Raw genomic sequence first — 12768 nt, forward strand, 5'->3', positions numbered from 1 at the left:
TGACTGACTATCCAACGATGTACTTACTTGTTACTTGTTACTTGTATAGCGCCTTTCTTTTCAGTTACGAAGCGCACGGTAAGCGACTCTCCACAATAGTCAAAAACGTCCCCCCTGAATATAAAGCTTGCATAGAACCAAACCCGTGCAAAGTCAGCTAATTAACTTACTAATGCAATAAAGCAGTAGAAAAGATGTACTACTGTGGTTTATGCATATAGGCCTATTATTGAATGATGAGATAATGATGATGATATGATGATGATGATGATGACTCATGTTCACAAACTCCTATGTATGTCATGCCCATGCAACAACATCGCCGCTGACATACACAAAATGTACGACTCCGAATTGTGGTTAAACGTTTGTCATTTACTGTAGGGACCAAAGCTTTAACAGTCAAAATCACGAGTAAATTTAGAGACTAGGCTAGACTGTTTGGAAAAACATTGAGAACATGATCGACTGTTGGAGTTTGGGAGTCATTGATGCGTGACTAACCTTCCCATCATTCGTTCATCCTGTAGGACGTAAGAACACAACCAAAGACACAACACACAGCGTGCTGTTGCTAGGGAAGAGTTGCTGTGTTTTGCAATCATAAATATGTTCCAAGTTCATTTCAAGTTAATAAAACATGATCAAAAATTTGGCAAATTATAAATTGTGAATCAATTGATGTAAAGTATAAAAAAGGTTTGTGTTTTCTTTCTGAGGTTAGGCCTGGATTAAAAAATAATGTGTAGGCCTAGGCTAGCTAGGGGGCCTAGGTTATTATTATACTAGGCCTAGGCCTGGGCCTAGACTAAGCCTCGCCTAGCTAGCTTGGCTAGGCCTAGACTCCTTTGTTGTAGTAGATAGGCTATGCTAAGGCCAGGCCTACTGTAACTAGCCTAGGCCCTAGTAGGGACTGTAGGCCTTAAGGCCTTATACCGTGAAATCTCGAATTAAAGCCCTGGGCTTTTTTTTTTTTTTTGTGAACTTTGGATGTAAACAATCCTAGACTAGCATAAACATAGAGCCTAACTAGGCCTAGCTACGTCTCTAGGGCCAGTGTAACATCGATCTGTGTCATGGAGTGTGCCTAGACCTATTGTTATGTTCCGAGTTCATATATTTAAGCTAGCCTAGCTAACAAAACATGATCAAAAATTTGGCAAATTATAGATTAGATATTTAAGAATAGATGTAATAATAATAAAGGCTAGGCATAAGGTTCTTTGTTTCCTTTTTGAGGTAGGGAGCCTGGTTTAAAAAATATTGACATAGTGTTATTAGGCCTAGGCTGGCCTTGCTACTCAGGCCTATAGAATAGTTACGTAGAGTCCCATAGTGTTAAGTTTTTTTAATTGGGAGGAGGATTTCTAAAAGATATGTTCAAATTTTAAGAGAAAAGGTGCGCAAAGTCGTAATTGGCATCACAATTTGTAACATGCCTAGATCAGGCCCAAAGGCGATCAGGCCCAGGAAGATCGGGCCCAAATTTCTGGATCAAAAACAGTTTAGAAGCCCTTGCGCATGCTGTGACATTTTATCAAATATTTATTTTCTATTACTAAATAGATTTGTGCAATGTCATTGGAAGGATCAAAGGCAGCCACTCCGATAGCTGCTGCAGAGCAGGACGCAAGTGGAGCAACACCACAACCAGATACACATTTAAGTACCACCAGTGGTACACCGCATCCTCCTTTGGAGAATGGATTACCCGGAAAGAATGGGGACAGCCCAGATGCTATGAAAATTGAGACTGGCTCTGAAGTCAGTAGGTTAAGTGCAATGTCAGGTACCAGTATGTTACCTATTTTAGTGTGTTCCACAAAAAATTTACTTAAGTGGATTTAATATCACTCCATCCAATATCTTTGGGCTTTTTTGCTTCATTGACAGAGAATTTAATAGCATACTTTTAAGGCAATTAAACGTTACAGTGCTATTACCGGTATGTGCAATGTGATGCACAGAATAATATTCCAATAAAACTTTGACTACTCATGCATAATTATAGGCATTCATTCAAATATCAATTTCGCTTATACATGTAGTTGAAGCAGTGTGTAAAATCTTGCATGATACATTTATACTTTGCCAAGGAAAAAACTATCAGCTTCCTTCCTTAGGAACATGTTATGATCTGATAGTTGCTCTTTTCTCAAAATAGAATTTTTTTCAATGCCACAAAAAAAGAGAAAAACAGAAATCATCACATTATTAAGTACTTGGTAAAAAGTGGATTAGTCAGCTGACAGTGTGTGTGCTCGGATTAACACATATTTTTCAAAATTTCCGTAGATGGTACAATGTTGTCATACATTTTTTATGTTTTGGATTTGTTAATATTTTATGCTACTCTAGGTAATGTGAATGGAGTTTCAGAAGATGATACTCTGGCTATGAATTCTCTTGGACTTTCAAATGGCCCCATGAGTCAAAGAACTAGCAGACCCACATCTGTAGCTCCCCCAGAACCAACATCTCAACCTGTTGATTTTGTAAGTACTCATGATGAATTAAAGTAAGCCAGGCGTGGGGACAGTGAGCAGCCTGCACTGGAGATGGGGGGGGGGGGGGGCATGTCGGGAAGGGAAAAAAAACATGTGGTTTGGGAGGGAAAAAAGATTTTACTGGTTGTTGCTCTAGTATGATTTTACTGATTGATGCTCTAGTATCGAATAAATAAGCCTTTAAAATCCCTAAATTGTCATAGATTCCGGGGCTTCCACTGACCAGACCCACTTATGCTTTCCTTAAGGATATCAGCATATGGATCATTTTAACTGCTGTTTGTATTACACACACAGAATAATATTTACCAGTGGTATGCCACTTTGATATGTGATATCTTTTAATATTGAATTACATTATATAAATTTACTGTAGTAGATTATTCTATGTTTTAGTATTGCGGGTTGTGGTGACAGTGGCTGCGCTAGGGGGACTACCCCCCGTCGGGGAAGGCTGGCGCCCCTCCCGTGAGGGAGAAAAACCACAATTTTCACTGAGAAAAAAAAAGTTAATAGACTCTAAAATTTATTAAATTAGCCTTTGAAACCCCTAAATTGTCATATTTTCGGGAGGCTATATCCCCGGACCACTTTCGAAAGGTTTTAGTGATGCCCAACCACACCCACTTTTTTACCGTCGGGGACATCGATCCTCCCACCTCCCGTCGGGGACCTTGGATTCCCTGTCGGAAATCCACTGGGTGGTGATGATGAGGATAATTGTTATTTGATCCAGTAGCATTTATGATTTTTTTTTTTTTTTCAGAGGAGGTATGTTAAAGAAAGAGCCACATTACAAACTCTTAAAGAAGACCTATGGACAGAGCAACACTATGAAACAATAGACAGCTTCTTCAGCTCATCGTCGCACACCCGTCTTTTAGTTGTGTATGTTGACCCACAAATAGGGCTGTGCTTAGACCACCAGGTGCCCCCAAATCTTACAGAGGATATGGCGTACTTTATTAAACAGGAAAGTGGAGTGGAGTTAAATGCTGCTAACATTATGAAGTCCATTCAGTATGGTACAGTGAAGCCAGGGCATATTGACAGCTTGCTGAGGCTGATGCAAAGTATATATGCTCCACTTTTCTTGGAAAACACGTCCTGGCCCGACAGTATCCTTTCCTGCAATTATTTTAATAAGCAATTAGTAGAGTTGCTTATAATACACTAGTGGGAATTATTATACCAAGGTGAGATTAATGCTTGCTAAAAATTCTTGAGGGCCTCCAAGGTCCGAAGGTATTTTCAGCTCTGATGAGGAGCTGTAGGAATACTCGGCTAATTGATTAATAGATCTTTTTTGTGCTGCTTGCTTAATAGATCTTTTTTTAAATTGGCGGTTGTTAGGGCCAATTATTTTTATTATTATTATTCGCTCCGATTATTTTTATTATTATTATTAGCTCCGATGAGAAGCTCTAGAAACACTCGGCTAAACCTCACTTCTTATTTTTATTGTTGTTGTTGTTATATATAAACTAGAGGTGATTCCAACAAATGTTCATGGCCCTTTTTTTAAGTTGGACCCCAGGGTCCCCCATACACCTGCAACATGTGTCAGCAAGGACTGTACATTACTGCCATTAGGGCCAATTATTTTTATTATTATTAGCTCCGATGAGAAGCTCTAGAACACTCGGCTGCTTGATTAATAGATCTTTTTTCGTTCTGATGAGGAGCTCTAGGAATACCCAGCTGATTGATTGATTTTTTTGCTAATTGATTAATAGACCTTTTCTGTATGGGCAGCCGTTAGGGCCAATATACTCTTATCTAAGCTTTTGAGAGTACGAGACCTGGTTTGAATGCATTAATCTAACCTAAAGTATAATAATTTGGTCTCATATATAGATAAGCATTCTACTATAGTAGTTGCTTTATAAGTCAATCGCCATCATTTAATGTTAGTTTTGGTAATCAACTCTTGTGGCAGTCGTCGGTTTGTATAGTGATATGTAAGCTCCTGTTATTCAAACTGTAGGTAAGGGTCCAAACTAGGGTTCCAAAGTGAAAACAGTATGATTTGGTTGCCAAACATTCCAGGCTCACTCGCATTTGGCTTTGAATTACCCGGAATTCCCAGTATAAACAGTACCAATTTTGATTCTGAGTTGTACTGTACAAGGCCTTAGTTGGCACCTACCTTGACATAATGGCCTTTAAAAATTCAATGTAATTATTACCAATGAAAATAATAATTCTAATAACAGTAATAATGTTGCAGCGCATAAACATAAAAGCGAAAATAAAGTAGAGAATAAAGTAACAGACTGAGAATAAAATCAAAAAAATGACCTAAAACTAACATTCATCTGGACCTTAAATTAGTCTTTACGTGCCTGCTTGCTTCTTCATGTTTGACCTTTACACTTTATAAACAGGTATTAGAAATGATTTCTCAGCTCAGCTTCACCGTTTCATGGCCAGTGTGACGGACACGCATTACAAGATGCAGGGCCACACCGTATTGTATATTCCAAATGAAGGTCTTAGCATGGAGATTGTCAAAGCTGCCAAAGATAAAGAACTTGTACAGAGACTTGAAAGTAGGTTTTCCTTTAGAAATCATTAATGTTTTTAATAATCTATGCAAACAGCAGATTAGCAGTCTCCATGCAGTATAATAACCTTTTCCGACAAAAATCTGACGATAACCATCATTGTTCATTTGCAGCTGCGATGGTGCATTGGACAAGACAAATCAAAGAGGTGTTGGCCTCCCAGGATGCAATTGAGACCTCAGAAAATGCTGGTCCATTGGAAGAGATTGAGTTCTGGAATAATCGTTGCATTGATCTGTCCGGTATTAGTGAACAGTTGCAGAAGCAAGGCGTGATTCAGATCCAGGCAATCCTTGAGCAGTCTAAATCCTCGTATGTGACTCCATTCAGAAAGCTCTCCAAGCTTATTCAGGTATTGTAGCCATTGCACTGCTCCCATAGCAGATATCAAGCTCCACTCTTGGAGCAACTGAACTGAATACGATCACATCTCCCAACTGCATAATAATAATAGTGTAAACTTATAAAGCTCCGGTATCAGTTTAAGGGAAAACGCTCATGGCGCCCCTCCACAAGATGTCAAAATATGACAGAAAAGACATAGTGATAGCTTAAGAACCAGAAAAAACAGTTATATTAAATGATCTGTACTTGGGTTGGCATCACTCTCTGTATGTAGCCATGTATGCACAGATACTATACACACAATGTGGAATGCTGGGCTCCAATAGTTTCCGCCTCAGGCTCTGCTGTGTGCACCTCCTAGGCAATGCTGATCCTAGTAAGGTAGGTGTAAGAAAAAAAAAACCCTCCTACCTGAGCAAAATCCGTAATTGAGGAACATTTGACATTCAGGAATTTTTGTATAGTTTCTCAGTGATCAGGCTTTAGGCCTACAGTGTGCTGTACATAGGGCTAAGCATTGCACAGACAGGAACCAAACTCCCAGGGTATCTTGGCTACAAAATATGACTTTGATTTTACTGTTTTCTGCAGCAGAATATTACTGTACAGTAGTCAGAAATGTCTTACAGTACTGTCATGTAATCGTTTTATGATTTTTTGATAAATACAAGACCATTAAAAGGTGAAACAATATTCCCTTTGTATTTATCATTAATTTGTTTACTACAATTATTAACCATACCACTTTGAACAGCACTACCAACAGGTGGAAAGCAGTTTCCATTCACTCAGTGAGTCGCCCAGTATCACCTGGTCTGTATCACTCCATACCTGGTTATGTGCTACCTCTAACAAGCATGCTCTGATTGGAATATATCTTGGAAAAATTGATATTTCTTGCTTTGAAGGAAGTTTCTGTCTATAAATGGGTTTTTTTTTTTTACACATGCAATTTTAAATGTTTTGGTTGTTATAATAGACTGTTCATAATGACATCATTGCCAAAAGTCTTCTTAGTAAAATAGAGAGTTTGTATTTTGGAGATTCATAATTTGAAAATTGTCTTAGGATGGGTCAGCCAAGGCGCAGAGCAACCTGAAGTTCCTGTCCACTTTGTCTGCTGATTGTGAAGAGCTTGCTAAGGCTAGGCCTGCTGATATTCCTCCACTTCTTCCAAAACTCATCAATAAGGTGCGCATGATCTGGGTCAACTCTGACTACTACAAAAGCAGGGAGAGATTAACAGGGCTTTTCAGAAAGGTGAGAAATTCTATCAAAGCAATAGGATTTGACATACTTCATCAACCAAATTAAGCAACAGGATTATCCGATTTACAACTTAATCCACAGTTTAAATGAGACTATCTGGATTATGCCTAAATTAACAAGTGAGATCTGATTTGCTCCTTAATTTATAGCGAAGCAATGAGATTACTTGATTTATTCAATTCACAGCTAAGTACAATGATTTTGTCCTACTCCTTTAATACACAGCTAATCAATATGTTGTCTATTTACTCCTTAATTAACAGATTATCCAATCTAATCTACAGCTAACCAATAAGATTATCTAATTTACTTCTTAATACATGTTTAGCCAATGAAATTATACAATTTACTTTTTTTATCTGTAGCTAAGTAGTGAGGTTATCTCACTCCTTTATCCTTGCTAATATTAAGCAAAGAGAATAAATTTTTACTATTTAATCCACAGCTAAGCAATGAGATTATCCGTAGATGCTGCAAGGAGATTAACTTAGAAAAGCTGTTTGATGGCAATGTAGTGACAGCTACCAAAAGTCTGAAAGAATGCATTGGGTGTTGTGAAAGCTGGAAAGAAACATATCGATCGGTAAGTATTTCTAAATTCTAAGCCTCTTCCTCTTCCATCTTATTTCTTTTCGTATTCGCTTTCAATTCTTTTTCTTTTCTTTCTCTTTCTCTTCCTAGCCTTACTCAAATTCTCTTTCTATTTTCTTCTTATTCTCTTCCCCTTCTTTTATTGCTTCATACATATTCTTTGCCTCTTTTTTACCGTCGTCCTATTTTGCTCTGTATTACATGTAAACTTGCTGGCAGCAATCACCAGAACTTAGACTCTGCCCCTGGAAGTTCAGGGAAGGACCCGGAAGTAATGATCTAAAAATAACATGTTGATAGAAATGATTTTCATTATGGTGGCGCCCTTTATGGTTTGGCATATAGGATGGAACTAGGCTCGCAGTTGTTGTGTTAATGACCCCTCCATACCCCATCCCTAAGTAAACTATGCATCATGGGAGGGACATTACTCCACTAAGGTCCTAATTACTTATATACCAGAACCTTAAACAAGTTATGCATCATACGCTAATGATCTGAATACCCCCAGAAAGCTGCCATTCAAGTGTCTAACTTACTCACTACAATCCTTCAACTGCCCCCTCATATAATATGCTGTCACAAAATTTTGTTTTAGATTCGTGCAATGCACCATCGATTTTCAGAAGAAGGCTGGGTGCTCGACCAGAGCAGTATCTTCGCCCAAGTAGAGGCATTTATTCAGAGGTGTCGAGATCTTTTGGAAGTAAGATGCACCACTAATATCATGTCATTTTTATTTGATTCATTTCAACAAAAACTGACAATTTTGTAGGAGGATTGCCAAAGAAGAGCTGTAATATAACACGCACAAAATGCATTATTCTATGACTTACTGATTCTAACCAGGCTAGAAAAAACGTAATTTTATAACATTGATAGAAAGTGTGAGAATGAAGTTACTTCCATAATTGGGACTTAATTGCCATGCCAAAACCAGCCTCAATGACCAAATCAGGAAAATTGACTTTTTAATATGATCATATTCTCCACAGTAAGCTTTAAAATGATAGGTCATTTATGGGGATTGACTTACTAACTTACCAAAGTTATGAGTAAAAGTATTATGGCTTTAATTTGTATTGAAGTATTTGGTATCAATTTGGTGAGAGTAGGCTGATTTTGGATTGGCAAGCCTCAAATACAGTTATTCGGGGGGGGGGTGTTTATTTGAGAAAAAATATAAAGTGTGGCATTTTATTTCAAATATATACGGTATGTTGCTAATTTAAATAGTACAGTATGAACTTAAAGATTATTATCCCATGCAAAATACCAAAACTACATCACAAAAATCATTTTTGAAATTAACTTGCTCATTTTGAAGTTAACATGAAGATTATAAACTTGGATATTAGTGTGTTTAAAAAACATTAACCCATAATTTTACAGCAAAAAATGATATAAACGCTTCCAGTAACTATTATTATTATTATTTTTAACATTATCGAGTTTGAAAATCAGAGTACAAATTTTTTAATTCAATAATTTCGAGTTTGAAAATCAGAGTACAAATTTTTTAAATTCAATAATTTCTATGCTTAAGTTAATAGTTTGTATGTAACTATAAAATGAGTAAATTAATTTCAAATTTTTATGTTTTTTGTTAATGTAGTCACAAATTTCTACTTTGTTAAACTGCTCAATCCTCAAAATATGTTTTCTTGGCTTTACCCACTACATCCACCTAATCAATGTTAACATAAAATATTTCATTTTTTAGGTTTGTGAATGCCAGAAGAACTTTGCTCGTCGTGAAGATGGTACAAAGACGCCAATGCCATACTTTGCTGGTCAACGTGGACCAGAGATCACGCGTAGTCTGTTAGAGATAGAAGGCACGTTTGAAAAGAATTTACAGATACTTCGAAACGTGAAGCACACAATTCTTGACGTGAAAGCAACTACATGGCATGATGATTACAACAAGTAAGATATAATGCTATGTCCAACTATTAAGCAATTAGTAGAGCTGCGCATAGTACACTAGGGGAAAATTATTATACGCAGGTTAGACTTAATGCTTGAAATATTTGAATGAATCTAACCTAAGTATACTAATTGCATTATAAGTCAATTGTCATCTTTTAATGTTAGTTTTGATACTTTAATAATTGAGGATTGTAATCCTAAAACCATCATACTCTCGCTAAAAGTTAAACTGAATAATTAGCATAAGATTTTGGCAGTATTGTATACATTTAAGTACAGAGAAGCTTAATACTTTTACTCATAATTTTGGCAATAATATGTCGATTCAGTATATGACCATTATTAAGCTTATAATGTGGAGAGTATGAATATATTAAAGTCAATTTTTTTATTTTGGTCACCGATGTTGGTTTTAGCATGGCAAGTCCCAATTTTAAAAAATTTCTTTCGATGTTAATTAACAAGATAGAACCAACTAGGCATGTTCCACTTTCTTCAACCAGGAAATTTATTTTGTTTTATAAAGATTCCGTGCCGGAATTAAAGATCTTGAGGTTATGGTCCAGAATGTGATTGCCACTGCTTTTGAGACTATCACCACGGTATCACAAGGGGTTGAACTTCTAGATGCCTTCCAACATCTTTCAGCAAGGGAAGTAAGTACACTGCTTTTGCAACTATTACCATGGTATCACAGGGGGTTGAACTCCTAGATGCTTTCCAACATCTTTCAGCAAGGGAAAGTACACTGCTTTTGAGACTATTAACACAGTGTCACAGGGGGTTGAACTCCTAGATGCCTTCCAACATCTTCAAGCAAAGGAGGTAAAGTACACTGCCTTCAAGACTATGACAGGTGTCATATTTTTAAAATTTTTGTACCTCAGTCCCAACCATCTTGGGACTGAGTTTGGTGTTGATCTGAGGTAGGTTACATCCACAACGAGGCACATAAAGGGACCACAACAATTTGAATGACTTAAAAAGTGACCTCAGTCTAGAAAACTTGAAAACCAGGTAGCTAGACGTGAAACTGTCCCCTGTCTGATACCATCCTGTTGAATTTTTTGTTTTCTCTTGCAGGCCATCAGGCGTACCATTGACAAAAAAACAGTGGAGGTGTATGGCATGTTTAATGATGAACTTAATAGTGTTAAGAAGGAGCTGACTCGTAAGAATCCATACCTCAACCCCAATATGCCCAAATATGGAGGTCAGGCGCACTGGGCTCGGTGTTTGCGCCGTCGTATTGACCGGTCAATGGCGGTAAGTAGAAAAGGGAAAATATCAACTTTCATTATGTATTTCATTATTAGTTATTAAAACCAATTGCTCCTTGATAGGAGCATCATCATTGTCATTCTCAGTTGAATGGAAGCAATAATTTATATTTGGCTAAAGGAATAGAAGCACTTATGTTAAATTTTATAATTTTCCTAGGTCATTAGATCCATAAGTTACCAAACCAGCAAAAAGTGCAAACTTCTACCTTAACTCCCTGTGAAGTATACCTATTCCTTCTCACAATGTTGATATATGCAACATAAATATAAATTTCTTGACGTCTGAAACTCTTTGAATACTGACCTTGAAAAGCATAAAAATGCTAAGTTTTCATTTGTGAAATGTCCCACTAAGTTTCAATCTGTATACAACTATTTCTTTGGTTTACTACTGAGACAATGAGATAGAACTTACCAACAGAGTAGATGCATTAGTTTTTTTTTTAATATGCAAAATTTATGACCAATTTTCTGTCAGGTGCTTGATAAAGCATATTTCCTACCCCATATCGGCACTGGAACTGAGACAAAGGCTCAGTATACCCAACTTAGCATCGCATTGGATGAGTTCATACGCAAGACATTCAACGAGTGGACAGAAACCGTAGACAAGGACTGTATGAAGCTACTGGAAGTGCCGTTGATGTGTCGTAGTACGGAGAGGATTGGAATGATGGATATCAACTTTGACAGGTATGTACTTCAACTGAAATTTTTATAGTATAATTAATAACTTGTGTTCAAGTCATTAGAGCATTTTTCCTGACATAGTATCTTTTCTCCCTTGTTTTTTGTTTTTTCTGCCATTTTCTTCATTCTTCACTATACCCCTCTTTCACTCTGTCCCTCACTCTCTCATACACTCAAAAAAAATTTGCTTTTCTTCTGATATATACTGTATATATATATATATAAGCCAACACGGCAAAATACTCGTAACAATAGATATATAAAGATATATATATTGAGATTGATTGAGAAATCATGCTCATATTCCTTATCTTATACCACATTAACTTATCCATAATTATGATAATATACTGTATTGATATCTTACAATTGTTCACATTTTCTTTTGCAGAACACTTCTGAAAATGTTTAACGAGATACATTACTGGGAACGCTTAATGTTTGAGATCCCTCATTACGTATCTGAAGTGTACCTCAAGAGAGAGGAACTACGGAGCTTGAGAGAGTTTGTCCTACTGGTAGTGAGGGACTACAATAGGTAAGATCATTCAAGAAAACACAAATAACAATATTTTTTTTATTGCCAAAGCCCTGTCCAGAATATCAAATTTTATTTGACACAAGATGTGACATGCCTAAATATGGTCATGATGTCATCACATTATGACCATATATAAGCAGATCATGACTATATATGGCCATACCACAGTTTCTTGTCAAAGAAAATTTGATAGGGTGGAGCAGAGCTTTCTAATTTCCTTTGTGTTTTCAACAATATTTTGTGAGGGTGGTCCATCTAGTCAGAGCTGACCAATTTGGACCCTCAGTACACACAATAAAAAACAAAATAAAACATCAAAATTCAACTAGGTACTTAACATTAACAAACTAATTTCAGTCCAAAAGGAAAACCATGCTTATTTTTCTATTTTTCAATAATGTATCAATCATCTTTAACCACTAGATATAATAATCAGTATTAGATATCTTCCATATACAATATATTTTTGTATACACTATTTGAAATATTTCATCTTGCGCAAGTTGTTGTGCCTTCATGCACTTCACAACATAATAAACAATAGTTTTTCTTTTTATATTTATTCACAAGAATATAAGAGACAGACCATTCTTCTAGCGTTAACTATTTATGGTATGAAGTGTCCATCTGTAGTACAATTTGTCCAAAACTATTTTACCATGAAAAAATATTTGTTTTACATGCAGAATCATAGCAGCGTTATCTGTGGAAGAGCGTGGGCTGTTCAAAGAGCTTATACGTCACCTAGATAAAAAGATACATCCTGGCCTAACCAAGCTTACCTGGGCCACGAAAGGAATCACTGACTTCTACATCGGTGAAAGCCGACAGCACTCACAAAAGGTAATGTGTGATGACAAAAATGAACTGCTCTGAAAGTCCTACCTCAATACCATGCCAAATAAAACAGCCATATTTCAAGTTGAATTTAAAAAAAACATTGCCTTAAAATTAATTTTTTCTTACTTAACATGAGGTACATGTGCAATTACACTACTTTCTAAATTAATTCCAAAACTATCCGGGGATTCCTATCACCATTC

The 12768-nt window shown here is 36.6% G+C and overlaps 1 protein-coding gene across 1 annotated transcript in view; it reads left to right on the forward strand.

The window, feature by feature from the left end:
- Positions 1-542: 542 nt before the first annotated feature.
- LOC117110525 (dynein heavy chain 2, axonemal-like) overlaps positions 543-12768 on the forward strand; it is a gene marked incomplete in the record, with an annotated part of 51444 nt that continues 39218 nt past the window's right edge. The window contains 15 exon segments of the mRNA XM_033253271.1: positions 543-699; positions 1567-1795; positions 2359-2495; positions 3274-3625; positions 4895-5059; positions 5188-5426; positions 6488-6679; positions 7134-7271; positions 7878-7985; positions 9003-9208; positions 9738-9867; positions 10295-10477; positions 10973-11187; positions 11576-11722; positions 12412-12568. Of these exon segments, the coding sequence (XP_033109162.1) occupies positions 1576-1795; positions 2359-2495; positions 3274-3625; positions 4895-5059; positions 5188-5426; positions 6488-6679; positions 7134-7271; positions 7878-7985; positions 9003-9208; positions 9738-9867; positions 10295-10477; positions 10973-11187; positions 11576-11722; positions 12412-12568 (2589 nt within the window).

The sequence above is a fragment of the Anneissia japonica genome, unplaced genomic scaffold (genome assembly GCF_011630105.1).
Source record: "Anneissia japonica isolate Jap-2015-1 unplaced genomic scaffold, ASM1163010v1 scaffold3434_len466720_cov178, whole genome shotgun sequence".
Taxonomy (NCBI): Eukaryota; Metazoa; Echinodermata; class Crinoidea; order Comatulida; family Comatulidae; genus Anneissia; species Anneissia japonica.